The sequence below is a fragment of the Pinus tabuliformis genome, chromosome 3_1 (assembly GCF_031772625.1).
Source record: "Pinus tabuliformis cultivar Carrire ecotype Pingquan chromosome 3_1, CPIR1, whole genome shotgun sequence".
In the NCBI taxonomy this organism is placed as follows: Eukaryota; Viridiplantae; Streptophyta; class Pinopsida; order Pinales; family Pinaceae; genus Pinus; species Pinus tabuliformis.
The window spans coordinates 844,909,056-844,925,147 of NC_142301.1; the positions used below are offsets into that span (position 1 = coordinate 844,909,056).

The 16,092-nt window shown below is 39.1% G+C and overlaps 1 protein-coding gene across 2 annotated transcripts in view; it reads left to right on the top strand.

The window, feature by feature from the left end:
* The window catches only part of LOC149190171 (coiled-coil protein), a 462,536-nt gene that overhangs the window by 184,290 nt on the left and 262,154 nt on the right, over nucleotides 1-16,092 (top strand). For both annotated transcript variants that reach the window (XR_016255961.1, XM_089412056.1), the window contains exon 10: nucleotides 9,045-9,164. Coding sequence is in view for 1 of the 2 variants with exons in the window: in XM_089412056.1 (XP_089268182.1) it covers nucleotides 9,045-9,164 (120 nt within the window). In the remaining variant the exon portion in view is untranslated. The remainder of the gene's footprint in view (nucleotides 1-9,044; nucleotides 9,165-16,092) is intronic.

Below are 16,092 nucleotides of genomic sequence, written 5' to 3' on the forward strand. Positions count from 1 at the left end.
TTGAATTGATGATGATGATTTGTTTATGCTGAATTCATGATGATGATTATGTATTTTTAGATATAGAATCTAGATTCTAAAAGATGAATGGTAATATGGAATTCTTATTTTGTTATATATATATATCTTTTTTTTAACATATATATACGTGTCGTTTCCTTGCCATATTGTATCCAGATTTTTTGAAAATTCGTCATATCTGTTTCAAACTCCGTATCCGTTTCAGTGCAACTTAGGTGAAATTATGAGTTTTATTAATGTCATGGAGGAAAGTTACTTTTTATGAGTGATGTATGATCTACTTTAATATATGTGTCACTAGTGTTATAGAGTGACTTTATGAGGAAAGTACAAAGTACACTTTTTAATATTAAAGTGACAAGAGAAAAAATGCACATGGTACAAAAACATTAAAAGTGACTAGGAGTCTCATTAATTGAGGGGGACCACATGAGAGAGGGGTTCAAGAGAGGGAATGATCTCCACCTTTGATCTAATGAGCTGAGAGTTAATCTCAGCCATTAGATCTCAAGGGTTAGGGTTCTCTTCTTTTGAGAAGACAAAAAAGGAAAAATGAAAGTTTACTCTCATTCATTCCCATGAGCATTTGAGAGAAGGTGAGAAGAATAAAAGGAGAGGAGGCTGAGATTGCAGAACTGAGAAAGGGCAATCAAACAGCATGAAGGCTACCAAACCCGAGTTTCTACTATCTAGCTGAACCTATAGCCACGCAGGCTGAGAATTTCGTGCAGTTATAGCAAGCCGAGAATCAAGGGGTTAGCAGGCTGAGATTCAAGGTGTAGGTCGAGATTCAAGGTGTAGGTTGCGCTGATTTGTAGGGAGGCTGAGAGTGATTCTAAGTGTATATTTTGTGGAGCAGAAGACCATTTTGAACCTAGCTGAACTGACAGCCACGCAGGCTGAGAATTTCGTGCAGTTATAGCAAGCCAAGAATCAAGGGGTTAGCAGGCTGAGATTCAAGGTGTAGGTCGAGATTCAAGGTGTAGGTCTGCGCTGATTTGTAGGGAGGCTGAGAGTGATTCTAAGTGTATATTTTGTGGAGCAGAAGACCATTTTGAACCTCATATTTTCCGCCAAAGTCACAGTTCCTGGGCCACATTTCTAGGAGGGCCGTCTCTGCTGTTAATTTGTGGTCTGAGAGCACGAGCTTTGAGGCACCTTCAGCATTAATCCTGAGGCAGTTTGGTCAGAACAAAGGCATGGAATTTCAGAGGAAATTCTGCCGAGTTTGACCCAGGTTCAAGGCATTACCAGCTTGAGAACCAAGGCAGAATCAGAGACAAAGATTGTCTACTTAGTGGCAATGTTCTTCATGCAAAAAGGACTGTACTATCTTGTCAGCCAAGGGAGATAAGTCTGTTATATTTTTGCTGTGTCAGAAGCAATATAATCCTCCTTGAAGATTGGTTTTCCCCTTGTGGGTTTTTCTAGGGTCATTAGACCAAAAACATTGTGTAAAAATTCTGTGCGTGTGAGCTTGCCCTTATTTTCATATCAGCTGAAAATAATGTGTGGAGGTAGCTTATAAATGTTTCAAATGAATTTGTATTAAATGTTTTATATCACCTAACATGCTAAAACTTTGAAACTAGGAGGGCTACCAGATTGCAAAATTTTCTACAACCTGTGCTTGGATCAATGCAAATTATTTATCATTGTGACAAATTTTTTCTCTTTTCTTATGTTCTTTAATCTTCACTTATTCTTTTTGCTTGGGAACTGGGGTTTATCACAGCTTTTGGGGAAGGCAGTTTGTTTCATGGTGCCTACTTGCTAAAATAAAGTATTTTGTGGATGGTTTGTATCCACTTGGACCTCTTTAAACTTGAAACGAAACAATCGTATTGTGGCATTTTCCATGCCCATTGCTTTATTGAACACTCATTTTAGCTTATGGGTAGATATGCAATGCAATTAAGGTTGATAAAGGGGAAGCTGGTGTATAGAGAATTTTTTCCCCTAGTATGGAGGATTTTCTTGCATATAGCATTTATGGAGACACTAGAATCAAGGAATCACAGGGACTGTCATGGTTGGTATTGGTTAGCCATAATATTTTCCTGTTCAGACTCCACAGTTCGATATCTTGAATAGTGTGTTTACATGGTGCTATGTCACAGGGTTCCCCGAATTTGAACCTTGAGGTTCGAAATTCGGCGAACCCAAACAAAAACTTCAAATTTGTTTAGGTTCGGCGAACCTGATAGTCGAACCTCAAAGAATTTGAACCTGAAGGTGAACCTAAAGACGGACCTGAAGCCAAATTTTATAATTTTTTAAAATTTTTTTGGGCTTCGAAGCTAGAGTTCGGGCGATTTTTGTCAGTTGTTTTAAGGTTTATGAGAAAAGCCATGGGAAACACATGGTTTTCTCTTGTTTCGCTTTCCACCAGTTAGTTTTCGGCGGTGGCCATTGGTTTGGCTTTATTTATGATAGTGAAGACAATATCGCCGATATTTGCAAATATTGCGATATTTTGAGGGAGACGAAATATCGCCGAGGAAATATCGTGATATTTTGTGTCCTCGAAAATATCGCTATATTTTCGAAATATCGACGATATTTTGGGAAAATATCGCGCTGTAACCTAATATATCGCCGGGGCGGGTGAAAAAATGCAATGCCGCGGTTAGAAAAGGCCAAATTTGTTTTTTTTCTTATTCTTGTTTTCTGATTGTTGGAGAAGGAAGGGGAGAGCATTGTGCTTGCTATCAAGGAGGAATCGAGGGTTGAATAGCCATTATCGCCACCAACAATGAATATTTTGTTGATCAAAGATTGAAGAACAATGAGACAATCTTCATTTCTTCCATTAACAGGTATGTTCTAATAAACCCCTATGTTAATGATTTTTTTGATAGATTTAGGGTTATTCTTGCTTGCCTCTTTGCTATGATTTTCATGCCCATGACCAAATGCAAGGGTTTTCTCCATATTTGGACAACAAACTCCATTTTTTTCTAACTTTCAAATGCACCCTCTTATTGTCATTTATGATTTATCATTGAATTCACATTGCAAATAAGGTAGCAAAAAAAATATTTTGTAAAATGAGGTGGTTATTACTTATGAATTCCATTTTTTTTTGGGTGCCTAGGTTTGAGTTAGCTCACTACAAAATTCAAATATGCCAAAAGCCTTGGAGCCATTTTGGGAGTATGGGGAGCTTGATGGGGGGACAAATTGGGCATATTTATCATGGAAATTGTGTGGGATTAGGATGACTGGAGGAGTTACGCGCTTGAAATACCATTTGGCTAGACTCATTGGACATGATGTTGGGATTTGTACAGTTTCTAGTCTGGAGCTTATACAAAAAGCTCTTGAAGCAATTGATGAAAAAGACAGAAAGAAACAAGGCTGAATGTGCAGGTAGAACTTTCGGGATATCTTCTTCTGATTTTGATGCTGAGGGTAGTGTGAGGGGCTTCACAGCATCACCTGCTACTGCTAGTGCAAAGTCATCTTTTTTTGTTCCACGAACAGGACATGGAGCACAACCTGACATAAAATCAATTGTTAAAAAAAATGAGAAGCAAGAAGCAGATGGAGTCATGGGGAGGTGTCTTTTTTGGAATGACTTACCTCTCAACATCACCAAAACCAATCCATTTTGGCAGCCAATGTGTGATGCTATCGCTGTTTTGGGCCCAGGGTACAAAAGTGCTACATATTGCTGATTTGGGGTAGCATCGGATGTGCTCTAGCCATGAAATTTGGTGAAGAGGTTGGGGCACATGAGATCTCCAATACCCAGAAAGGGTTTGGGTAGATTCTAAACAGATCAAGAGATTTTAAATTAAATAATATTTTTAATGGAGTCCCTAAGTCTAAACTTAGGGAAAACAAAATATTAATGTGTATCAATATGAATCGGTCTTAGAATGGTCCAAAAGACATGGATCAAGCTAGATTTAATCTTAGTCATTGATTAGGGACTTAATCTCGACCGTTGAGATGTCAACAGGAAAAGTATAAGAGGAGGCTTGAGGGTCACTTGGAGAACACATTAGATGATCAATCATTCTATTCTCTAGAGTGGGGTTTGCTAAGAGAGATAGAATCGGTGATCGAGAGAGTATCTGAGGGGCATCGAGTACAAAGAAACAGAGAAGGCAGAGATTGTGTCGGGAGAGCAACACAACAGCCAAGGAGAGTGATGCAGAGCTAGCAAGGGCTCACGCAGGGCCACGCAGAGGCAGCCAAGTGCTGTGCAGAGCACCAGAGGGGCCAGCGTGGCTGACGCAGAGGCTCCCAAAGCTGACGTAGGGCATCTTGGGGCTGATGCAGGCTGAGAAAGGCTGACGTAGGGTCAACGTGAGACAGAGAGGGGCTGACGTAGCCCAGGCTAACGTAGGGTCAACGTGAGACAGAGAGGGGTTGACGTAGTCTAGTTTGGGCAAACGCTAGGGTTGCAAAGCAGTTTTGTGCTGAAGAGCTGCCGGAAGGATTTTCTGGGGTTTCAGCCAGGAGATTTCTCTCAAACTGTGAGGTATAGATGCTAAGGAAATTCTCTGTTGGGTAGGCCAATTTCGGCACCAAGATTGTACTCTGATATTGCTTAATAAGAAAACCCTCAGATAGCTGCACCGGTTTTCCCACATTGGGTTTTTCTGGGGACATTGGTCCAAAAAAAATGGTGTCATGTGGTGTGTTTGTTCTTGTTTCTTTTAGTTGTTGATCTGTAATATGTTGAGCATGCACTAGTGTTTATTTTCAGTATTTACTTTGTAAATAACTTTTTAAAGAAAAATAACAAGTAGGTAGGAATAAATCAGAAAAAGTGCATGAAGGGTTTCTAACTAAGGAAAATTAGAAATTTCAACACATATGAGGAGTTGCGAGGGCCAATTCTTCAAGTAGAAAATTAGGGCATCAACTCTAGATTGGAGGAGTTGAAAAAAACATGGGAAGTTTCTGGATGCATAGTGATGTCTGATGGTTGGACAGATAGGAAGGGTAGGACCCTTCTAAATTTCTTGGTACATTGTCTTAAAGGTACTGTGTTTATTAAATCAATGGATGCATCAGCACATATCCAAGATGCAACAATGATATGTGAGTTGTTAAATGGGTTCATCCGGGAGATTGGTGTGCAGAATGTGGTGCAAGTCACAACAGACAATGCAGCTAATTATGTCTCTACCGGCAAGATGCTTATGGAGAGGCATCACACATTGTTTTGGACTCCTTGTGTAGCACATTGTATCGATTTGCTGCTTGAGGATATGGGGAAACTCTCCTCCATCAAGGAGGTGGTTGATATGGCTAGGAGCATCCCCAAGTTTATTTATAACCATGCTTTTGTGGTTAGCCTCATGAGGAGGTTTGCTAGAAACAAGGAGTTGCGGCATCCCGCTATCACACGTTTTGCCACGAGATTTATTAATCTTCAGTCTTTGCTTCGATGTTAATTTGAGTTGAAGTAAATGTTTGTTTCTGATGAGTGGTGTGATTGTAGATACAGCAAGAGACAGGACAGGAGAGCCATTGTAAAAATGGTGTACTCTGACACGTTTTGGCAGGGAGTAGAAGAAGCATGCTCAGTTAGTGAACCTATAGTAAAGGTTTTGAGATTGGTAGATGGGGAGAAGCCTGCAATGGCTTATTTGTATGAGGCCATGGATAGGGCCAAGGAGGCCATTCGTTCTTATTATGCAGACAAGGGTTCTGTTGGGCTTGATAGGCATATGATGTTATGGGATGTGATTGATAGTCGGTGGACAAGGATGCTTCATCGACCCATTCATGCAGCAACACTCTTCCTCAACCCCACATTTTCATACAAATGCGGCTTTGATTTTGATGGCGAGGTGATGGAAGGGCTCCATTCCTGTATTCATAGGATGGTACCTAATCCTGAGTTTCGTAGCAAAATCAATCGCGAGATATAGTTTTATCGGGATTGTGTTGGTCTATTTGGCTTTGATGATGCTATTAGGGAAAGGACCCTCTTCATGCCACGTAAGTGACAAGTCATCACTCATTAGAAATTAGAATTTTCAATTTAAAATTTCCTTACTTATAATTCTAGACTTTTAAAATTCAATTATGTAACTTTTATTTGAAAGTTTAATTATGTTTTAGGTTTTTGAATTTTTTATTTCTTTATTTTGTTGTAGATATTTGGTGGCGAAGCTATGGTGCAAGGGCACTAAATTTGCAGAAATTGGCCATAAGAATCTTGAGTCAAACATGTAGCTCTTCAAGGTGTGACCGCAATTGGAGTGTATTTAAAAAAATACACGCAACAGGTATAAGTTTGAGCTCCAGCCTTCAGTTGAGAAATTACACTTATTGTAAGTTTAAATTTTTAATTTATGACCTTCAAGTGTCAAGAGTCAAGACTCATTAGTTTTTTTGACACTCTTACAGGTTGGATTTCACATGCCTCACTGATTTAGTGTATGTGCATTACAATATCCGACTTCAAGTGAAGCAAATAGAAGCACCAATGGATCCAAATGCCATTTTCTTAGAGAATATTGATGTATTGTTTCAGTGGAGGGTGGAGTCTGAGGAGCCCGTCTTGGAGGAGTCACCTTCATGGTTAGAGCCAGATGATCCATTAGAAGAGGGACAGCAAGAGGAGGAGGACTTGGAGGAGAAGCAGCACGAGGAGGAGGAGGAGCAGGAGTCAGAGGAGTAGGAGCAGACTGTGGGAGCATCCACATCAATACCATACCTCCAACTCCATACCTAGCACTCATTATTTGACATTAGGTGTAGGGGCAGGGCCAGGGCCTTCTACTACTAGGGGCAGGCCTGGCAAACAACCCATCATGTTTTCTCGTAAAAGGGGGAGAGGACATTGATTTCAGATAGATAACTGCTAGTTTTATTTGTTTTGCTACATATAACTCATGATGATGAGATACTTTTATATATGTGATATTATTTTGTATTGGTTCTCCACATTTGAGTCCTTGATTGGACAATTATCAAGGATCAACAAGATTTGGTATCGCCTTTGATGTATCATTTCTATTCAACATCATATGTATCAGTGATTTATTCATATTTATGTGCCAATGTGTTTATTTCATGTTGTTATTTCTTTATATGTTTAAAAATCTGAAAAAAATGAATATATTATGCATTTTTTATGCTTGCCGATATTTGCCAATATTTTGCTGATAAGATGTTTTCTGGACCCTCGCCGATATTTTGCCGATATTGATATTATCAACACTGATTTACCATGCCTGTTGATAGATTTTCACAAGCCAACTTTAGTTTGGGTGTACTCGTTCTAGTGTGCTGAGCGCAACTACTGCGTGTTGTGTTCTCGGCAATTTCCTGAATTCAATTTCGAGATGTTGCTTGTCCACACCATCTAGAGCATGAAGTGAATAGTGGTCGTGATTTGTGGCTCGTGGTTGCTCATTGCTATTCATATAGCTTTATTGATTGATTTTTATTTTTTATTATTTTGTCATATATATATATATATATACTGAAAAATATGTATATTCGAACTTAATGCTGAACCTCATACGAACCTCATCGGAAAATTTGAATTCGAATCGAACTTAATTGTTGCCGAACTCGAATTCGAACACGAACTGTGTGACATAGACATGGTGTATAGGTTATTATTTGTCTTACTAGGAACTCTATGTGGTTGTTGACATACTTTGGCTTTCTGTTTGATAGTCTTTGTATGTTCATATCCTGTTGCTTCTATTTGTCATCTCTATAAATTGTTTAGTATTTCGAAAGGGAGAATGGTCATTGTATTCTGTTTATAGCAGAGTTTGAAGGTTGATAATAGATAAATGCAGTAGATGTTATGGCTGGAAATGTTGAAAAATGATGAATTATGTTATGAAGTCTATAAAGCATAATAGGTATTAGAAATATTCCCCCTTTGTGGGTTTTTCCAGGGTCATTAGACCAAAAAAATTGTGTAAAAATTCTGTGTGTGTGAGCTTGTCCTTACTTTCATATCAGCTGAAAATAAGGTGTAGAGGTAGCTTATAAATGTTTGAAATGAATTTGTATTAAATGTTTTATATCACCTAACACATTTGGGGTTGTGGGCATTAAAGACTGCTAAAACTTTGAAACTGGGAGGGCTACCAGATTGCAAAATTTTCTACAACCTGTGATTGGATCCATGCAAATTATTTATCTTTGTGACACCTTTTTCTCTTTTGTTATGTTCTTTAATCTTCTCTTATTCTTTTTGCGTTGGGAACTGGGGTTTGTCACAGCTTTTGGGGAAGGCAGTTTGTTTCATGGTGCCTACTTGCTAAAATAAAGTATTTTGTGGATGGTTTGTATCCTCTTGGGCCTCTTTAATGATTAAACAAAACAATCGTATTGTGGCATTTTCCATGTCCATTGTTTTATTGAACCCTCATTTTAGCTTATGGGTCGCTATGCAATGCAATTAAGGTTGATAAAGGGGAAGCTGCTGTATAGAGAGTTTTTTCCCCTAGTATGGAAGATTTTCTTGCATATAACATTTATGGAGACACTAGAATCAAGGAATCACAGGGACTGTTATGGTTGGTATTGGCTAGCCATATATTTTCCTGCTCAGACTCCACAGTTCGATATCTTGAATAGTGTGGTTACATGGTGTATAGGTTATTATTTGTCTTACTAGGAACTGTATGTGATTACTGACATACGTTGGCATTCCATTTGATAGTCTTTGTATGTTCATATCCTGTTGCTTCTATTGGTCATCTCTATAAATTGTTAGTATTTCGAAAGGGAGAATGGTCATCGTATTCTGTTTATACCAGAGTTTGAAGGTTGATAATATATAAATCCAGTAGATGTTATGGCTGGAAATGTTGAAAAATGATGAATGATGTTATGAAGTCTATAAAGCATAATAGATATTAGAAATATTTTCTATAAGACAATACATATAAATTCTGAGATGTTTTTTTAGCAGTTTACTTGTAGTACCTTTAGAACTAGTGCTATCTCTACACAAGTCTATTTTCTTTATGATCCAGAAATAAATTTGAATAAATGAATTAATTCGAAAAAGAATGCTTGTGTAGGTGATTGATGCCTATGCATTAATTGGTGACATTTCTGGCTTTGCGGAAAAGTTGCAGAATTCTTTTATGCAGATATTGTTGTCGGAAACACAAACTGTTTTGAAGGATTTTGTTTTTCAGGTGAGTTTCTTATTTCATTTCTGTTATGTTATAATGACTTTTTGGCTGCATCCATTTTTACAGGTCTGAGGTCTTGTAGGATAAATTTCAACTGATAATAATATGCATGTCTGAAATTTCTTCTGTAGGTTGATTAGTAGCATTGGTTGTTTGTTATTTTTGATAAGCCGCTTGTCAGAGCTGTTGCAGCCTTTGTACATGGATTAAGTTAGCAAATAACTGCTATTAAAAATGACAACGGACATTTTCTTTGTGTGCATTTGTGGTTTTCCATGATCTGCTATATTTATTAAGGTTATTTAAATTGTCTGGAAACACTTTTGGCAAACTCATGTAAGTCATCCAGCTGATTTTAATATCAGGTTATAGTTTTGATCGAAATATCTACAGGACCATCATGATTGGACATGCTTTTGCCAAACTCTATGATATGGTTCTGAAAAGTGTTGGTATTGACTTTTGTTGAGAAACAGACACAATTGTAGGGTAAGTAGGTTTCCAAGTCAAATACGAGATGTTGGATCACATGTTCACACCTAAGTTGCCAGGGAACACAGGTTTGGGTAGGGGTACGAAGACAGGTATGTCACTTTTTGAAACCAGGTGCGTGGGTTCATCGAGGGTTTACACTATATACTATATTATATAAATTATAATATATATGAAATTTGAATTATGAAATTAAAAAATAAAACATTGAACATTCACATTGAAATTTCAATTTCATATCAAGCAGATGTTGATTTCTGGTAGCCTCAAATGTGCTCTAAGTCTCAAAATTTGCAGGGAGGCTTAGACACATACATTCTCCAATACCCAGAAATCGTTTTGGAAAATTCGACCCAGAGACAGTTTTATTAAAATAATTAATTATTTTTAATGGGACCTATTGTCGCACAAAGTGTCTAGGTGTCGTGACAACACTCAGAGTAAGTGCTGTCACTCTTATCCTTACTCCGTTTAGACTCTCTCCTAGACAAGTCAACTGGGGTAGTCCCTGGGGTGTATGAATGAGAATAACCTGTGAAACATAGGCTCTAGGAGACTTAAAGATGGACAACTTGACGAATGTAAATGAGTCCTGGTTAATTAAGATGGATAGATCTAATAAAATAAGACACAACCACAAGATAAAAATGATTTTAGACGAGTGCCTTATATTCAATTAACCATAAACTAGATAAAAACAAGTTGCCCAGAGCAATCTATAAATGTGGCGAAAGTGACGATCATGATGATTAAATGTAAATGCCCAAAACTGCAATATATTCTAGTAATTAAATCCCATGAAGAATTATGAAACTTAAGTACTAAGCAGTGATTCTAGATTTAAATTTTTTTTCTTCAATAACCCCATATCTAGAAAAATTTATCTTTCTCCGATAGTCAATGATTTTAAAACATTAATAGCTCTTGACAATAGAGAAATCACTACTACAAAATTTAAAATTTTACACTTAACACACAAAAAGACACCAAGGAACTTTAGATTAGAATTTAATTATCCCTTAAGTAAATCTTTAATGTGTTATAAGCTTATCAAGCAGATTTAATGTGGCAATTAATTTTTTTTAATGTGACCAAAAAAAAAATCAAAGGAACTTAATTAAATTTAAATTTTTTATGGGCTGTGTAATTTTTTATATGGGAAAACTTAAATTCTTTTGATTTATTTCATTTGCAATCAAAGTCACCATTTTTTTTTTTGGTTTAGTTTTTTAAATTTTTAAATGAAATAAAAACAAAAAAAATCAAAAGTAAAAAAAATCAAAATATCAAACAAAACCAAAAATGATATGTTTTTTTTTAAATCAAACTAAAACAAAAGGATAAAATTGAATCAACATCAAGCCTAAACCTAAACTAAAGTTTAAAAAAAGAAAAATGAGATGGAAATAAACAAGACAAAACCTAACTGGTAACAAACAAAAGGAACAAAATCGAATTTTTATGTTTGTGTATGCAGGTTGAGAGCTGAACAACGACGACAGAGGCAACGTTTGGAGGGGTAATGGAGTTGCAGTGGGAGGAACTCAATGGAGCTGTGATATGGAGTAAGGGATATCAGCGTGGCGAGCAGCGAGGGTATGCACGCACGCGGAGGAAGAAATAAAGGCGTGAAGGATTGAGGGCGAGGAGAGAAGGAGCAACGACAAGGATGAGCACGCTGAGGTTGTGTAACAACAGTGGAGAAAAACACATCTTTCGATGGTAGGAACGAAAGAGCTGCTTTGGCAGCCAGTTTGTAGATCAAAGGAGGAGAGGGTGACAGCCACGGAAAAGAGCGAGAGATGGGAGGAAAAACATAGTAAAAAAGAAGACTGCGGTTTGGCACAGAGCGTTTGGAAGTTGATTTGCAGGTTAGCAGATGCAGAATGGCAGGGGATGGGGGAATAGAGGGTTTTCTTAAAAAAATTCGAAATTTTCTGCAGCAAAAAATAAAAAACCATAGGCAGCAGTTCGAGGCAGTCAACAGTAGCCTCAAAAAACCCAAAATAAACCCAGAAAAATCGAATTTCACACTAATGTATTTTTATGCTTCAGATTTGGCCTTGAAACCATTGTAAAATTTTCAGATTTAAAATCTTAAAACCCTCTAGGGCCTAGATCTGGCTTCAAACAAAATTTCTCCTTTAGATATGTACCTGCAATGACAAAAAAAAAACACCCAAAAACGTTATATTCAATGATGAAATTAAAAAATCCAAAAACCGAGTTAAATTATAATAATTACAAGCTGAAGGCTCTAAGTTGCCAGATCTATCATTATGCTGCACATAAATTAAAAGATTTTTAAAATTTTAAAGGAGGTGCTAACTCGAAACACTTCGTGCATCACCAAGAAAAATCTTATGATAAGGGCGGAGTTAATTTAGCTGTGCTCTTTAGAAAATACGGATTGGGAGTTCGCTGGTTGTAAAGTTTTGTAGATGTTCTATGCTAAGAGCAATTTCACTTTTCTCACAGCAATCATACAAGTAGATAAGCAAAATGCAGATAGAACATATAAGCAGATCTTACAGAAGACAAATCAGAAACAAGAAAAATGTATGTGTTCGTTTCGGCGGTCAACAGGATGCTTCAACCAGCAAAGTCTCCTTTGGTCAGCCAGCCAAGCATGTGTCACAACAACCCTCCAACCAGTAGATGAGTCAACCCAAGTCAGTTCTACAAAAGTCAACGCTGTCCTGAAACTTCTGCGAAACCCTAGCAGCAGAAACCCTCTTCGTCCTTCCCACGTGTGGCTGAAATTCGTCCTCCAGGTAGCTCGTACTTTAAGGATGAGAGAGGAAGATGTGAGTTGTGGTGTGTTCAAATTCTCTCCAATTTTTCCTGTATATATATCCATCAATGAGGGTGTGTGACACATCTGTTGGGCATGTGAGCCTACATTACAAAACTGGCTGACCTTGCACATATAATTTATTAAGAATAATAAATTCAAAATATAAGTTCTGCTCATCGGATTAAGACTATTTTTATATGGATTTTACACCTCTCAGAAAGAGGAATCCAACAAAAATATTAGCCTCTTAATCTGAGCATCAGAACATGGAGTTTGGACCTAGTTGTCCAATTTTAACACTCCCTCTCAACTAGGGAGAACTCCATCTATTAGTGCAATTAACATCGTGAGTCATCCCGCCGAAACTTGCTTTGCTGGCTTCTTTATTTCAGAACAGAAGTGGGTCAGTCACAAAGACATCATTCCCTGACTGACATAATCAGTCCAGAGGTCCCAGACCTCACAAATCTTGATCCCAGATCAAGTGGTTTGACCATGCCATCCTAGATAGAGAGTACGACAATCTCTGATGCGTCCATCAGTCTTTGCTAATAGTCTCTAGCTTTTCCACACCTCATTGGCCAAATGAGAGGTACTTCCCATGAGCCCTGAACTCAATGGGTAGGATGCATACGGGGCACAGATTAAATGAGTGGCGAACCAGCTCAATAATCACAAGGGTGGGGCAGAAGCATTATGAGTGCTTATAGCTCCGAGAAGCTATCCCCAAAGCCCCCCAGAGCTCCCAGAGCTCATCGTCCAACAGGACCCACATCATAGGGTCTTTCCACGACACCAAGACTCTCACGGAAGGTTAGGAACTTGACCTTCCCCAGGGGCTTAGTGAGAATATCTGCGACCTGCTCATCAGTTCCTATATGATCGAGCCTTACGGCGCCTCGCTGTACCATATCCCGGATAAAGTGGTACCTGATATCAATATGCTTGGATCGGTCGTGGAACACAGGATTCTCAGTCATACGAATCCCACTCTGATTATCACAGAGTATTACAGTGGTATCTAGCACATGTTGGAACAGCTCACTAAAGAGCTTCCTCAACCAAACTGCTTCACAACAGGCCATACTAGCAGCAATGTATTCGGCCTCCGCGGTGCTCAAAGCCACCGACTTCTGCTTCCTGCTCATCCATGAGATCGAAGCAGAACCAAGATTGAAACAGCATCCAGATGTGCTCTTACGATCCACCACACTGCCAGCCCAATCGACATCAGTATATCCCCGGAGTATCACACTCCCGACAGTGTATCTTAGCCCATGGTTTATCGTGCCCCAAAGATATCTCAAAAGATTCTTGGCACCAACCCAGTGAAAATGATGAGGCTCAACCATCTGTTGACTCAAAGTATTCACTGCAAAACATATGTCCGGACGGGTGTTCACTAAGAACATCAAAGCTCCTATGAGTTGACGATACTCAGTAGGATTGGCCAAGATAGGCCCTGCAGCGCTGCCACTCAACTTCTTAAAGTTGAGTTCCATTGGTGTCGACACGGACTTACAGTCCACCATCCCAAATCTTTCCAGAAGCTTCACAATATACTTTCCTTGAGAAAGGAAAATCTCTCCAGGTCTATGCCAGACCTCCAGGCCTAGGAAATAGTGCATCAGTCCTAGGTCTTTCATCTCGAACTCAGCAGCAAGCTCCCTCTTACATTGATGAATGAGAGGGTCATCACCTGTCAGGAAGAGGTCGTCCACATACAGCACTAGAATGAGAGGCTTTCCTTCCTCAACCTTAAAGTAAAGGTTTGGATCAGCATTGCTTCGAGTGAAGCCCAGCTTCATCAAGTAACTATCCATCCTCTCATACCAAGCTCTGGGTGCTTGCTTTAACCCATAGAGGGCTTTCTTCAACCTGCAGACATAAGTGTCTTGATCTTGAACTTCAAATCCCAGAGGTTGTTCTACATACACCTCTTCCTTTATTGCACCATGCAGAAAAGCGGTCTTGACATCCATCTGATGAAGACTCCATCCTTGCGTAGCAGCAAGGGCTATGATGGATCGGATGATGGTATATCGAGCCACAGGTGCAAATATATCGTCATAGTCAATTCCTTCCTTTTGAGAGAAGCCACGGGCAACAAATCTTGCCTTAAACTTTTCAGCGCTCCCATCAGATCCATGTTTAATCTTGTAGAGCCATTTAGCGGTGACAACAGATTTGTCCTTCGGTTTCGGGACCACATCCCAGACATCATTCTTCATAATAGCCTCATATTCTTCATGCATAGCATCCTTCCAGACTTGATGCTTGATGGCTTCCTCAAAAGATCCAGGTTCAGATTGTATAATAGTACTCATGGCAGCTAGATACCCTTGGTATCTACACGGCTTCTTGCTTTCTCGGAATGTTCCCCTTGGGGCAGCATGACCCTCAGCATCTTCGAGGGTGTCCCTGAGCCATGATGGCCTCTTTCCTAGAGAAGGGGAAGGATCAATAGGGTCCATTGGCCCTTCAACATCAGGCATAGTCTCATCCTGGGGTTCTTCCAGATTTCCAGGTCTTTCTTCATGGTTTTCTTCAGATCTAGGAAGATCTACTACTTTCTTCAGGGAAGCATCTTCATCAAAAGTGACATCATGGCTTATCTCTACTTCCCTTTGACCAGGTACATAGACTCTATATGCCTTAGAAGTCTCACTGTAGCCCACAAACATTCCTTTCTTCCCAGTAGCATCCAGCTTACTTCTCTTTTCTTTCGGCACATGAAAATAGACAGGACATCCAAAAATCCTAAAATGTGAGACATCAGGTTTCTTACCAGAGAAAACCTATTCGGGAGTTTAGGAGTCCAAAGCGGAATGAGGGCATTGGTTTTGAATGTACACAGCAGTATTTGCAGCTTCTCCCCACAGAAACTTTGGAAGACCCTGGTCACATAGCATGGCACGGGCAACTTCCACAATAGTCCTATTCTTGCGTTCAGCGACACCATTCTGCTCAGGAGTATATGCAGTGGTAGTCTCCCTCTTAATGCCAGCTTCTCTGCAAAAGTCTTTGAACTCATTTGACTCATATTCAGTGCCATTGTCAGTCCTCAAAATCTTGATCTTCTTTCCGGTCATATTTTCCACCGAGGCTTTGAAGGTACGGAACCACATGAAAGCCTCATCCTTCTTCTTCAAGAAGTATATCCAGGTTTTGCGAGAGAAGTCATCAGTAAATGTCATATAGTAAGAACATGCCCCCAAGGATGAGATCAGTTGTGTGGGGAAACCCTTGATCAATTCTTCTTTTATCTTCAAAGTGCAGCAGAGAAAGAGAGAGAGTGTACATTTACAACAGAAGTCAACACTTTGACTTGTCTAGATCTGAGCATAGATCATCTCATATAACGATGAGATCAGTTGAAGACATTCTGCTTCAACTGATCCTCCAAGGTGACTCCTTCACCTATCATCATCCTACATCAGGTTCTCAAGCTGCACCACTGCATATGCATCATGCATCATCATGCTGCTCTTGATCTCATGCATCACTAAGGTTGTTGAAGTAGAACGTCCTCTCATAGTGGTCATGTGATGGTACCAAGCTGAGGTCACTCTAATAGTACCGAATCTTGTGGTCACTGAGTTTATCTCTACAATGGCACTTAACCTCTCCTTCTGCAATAAC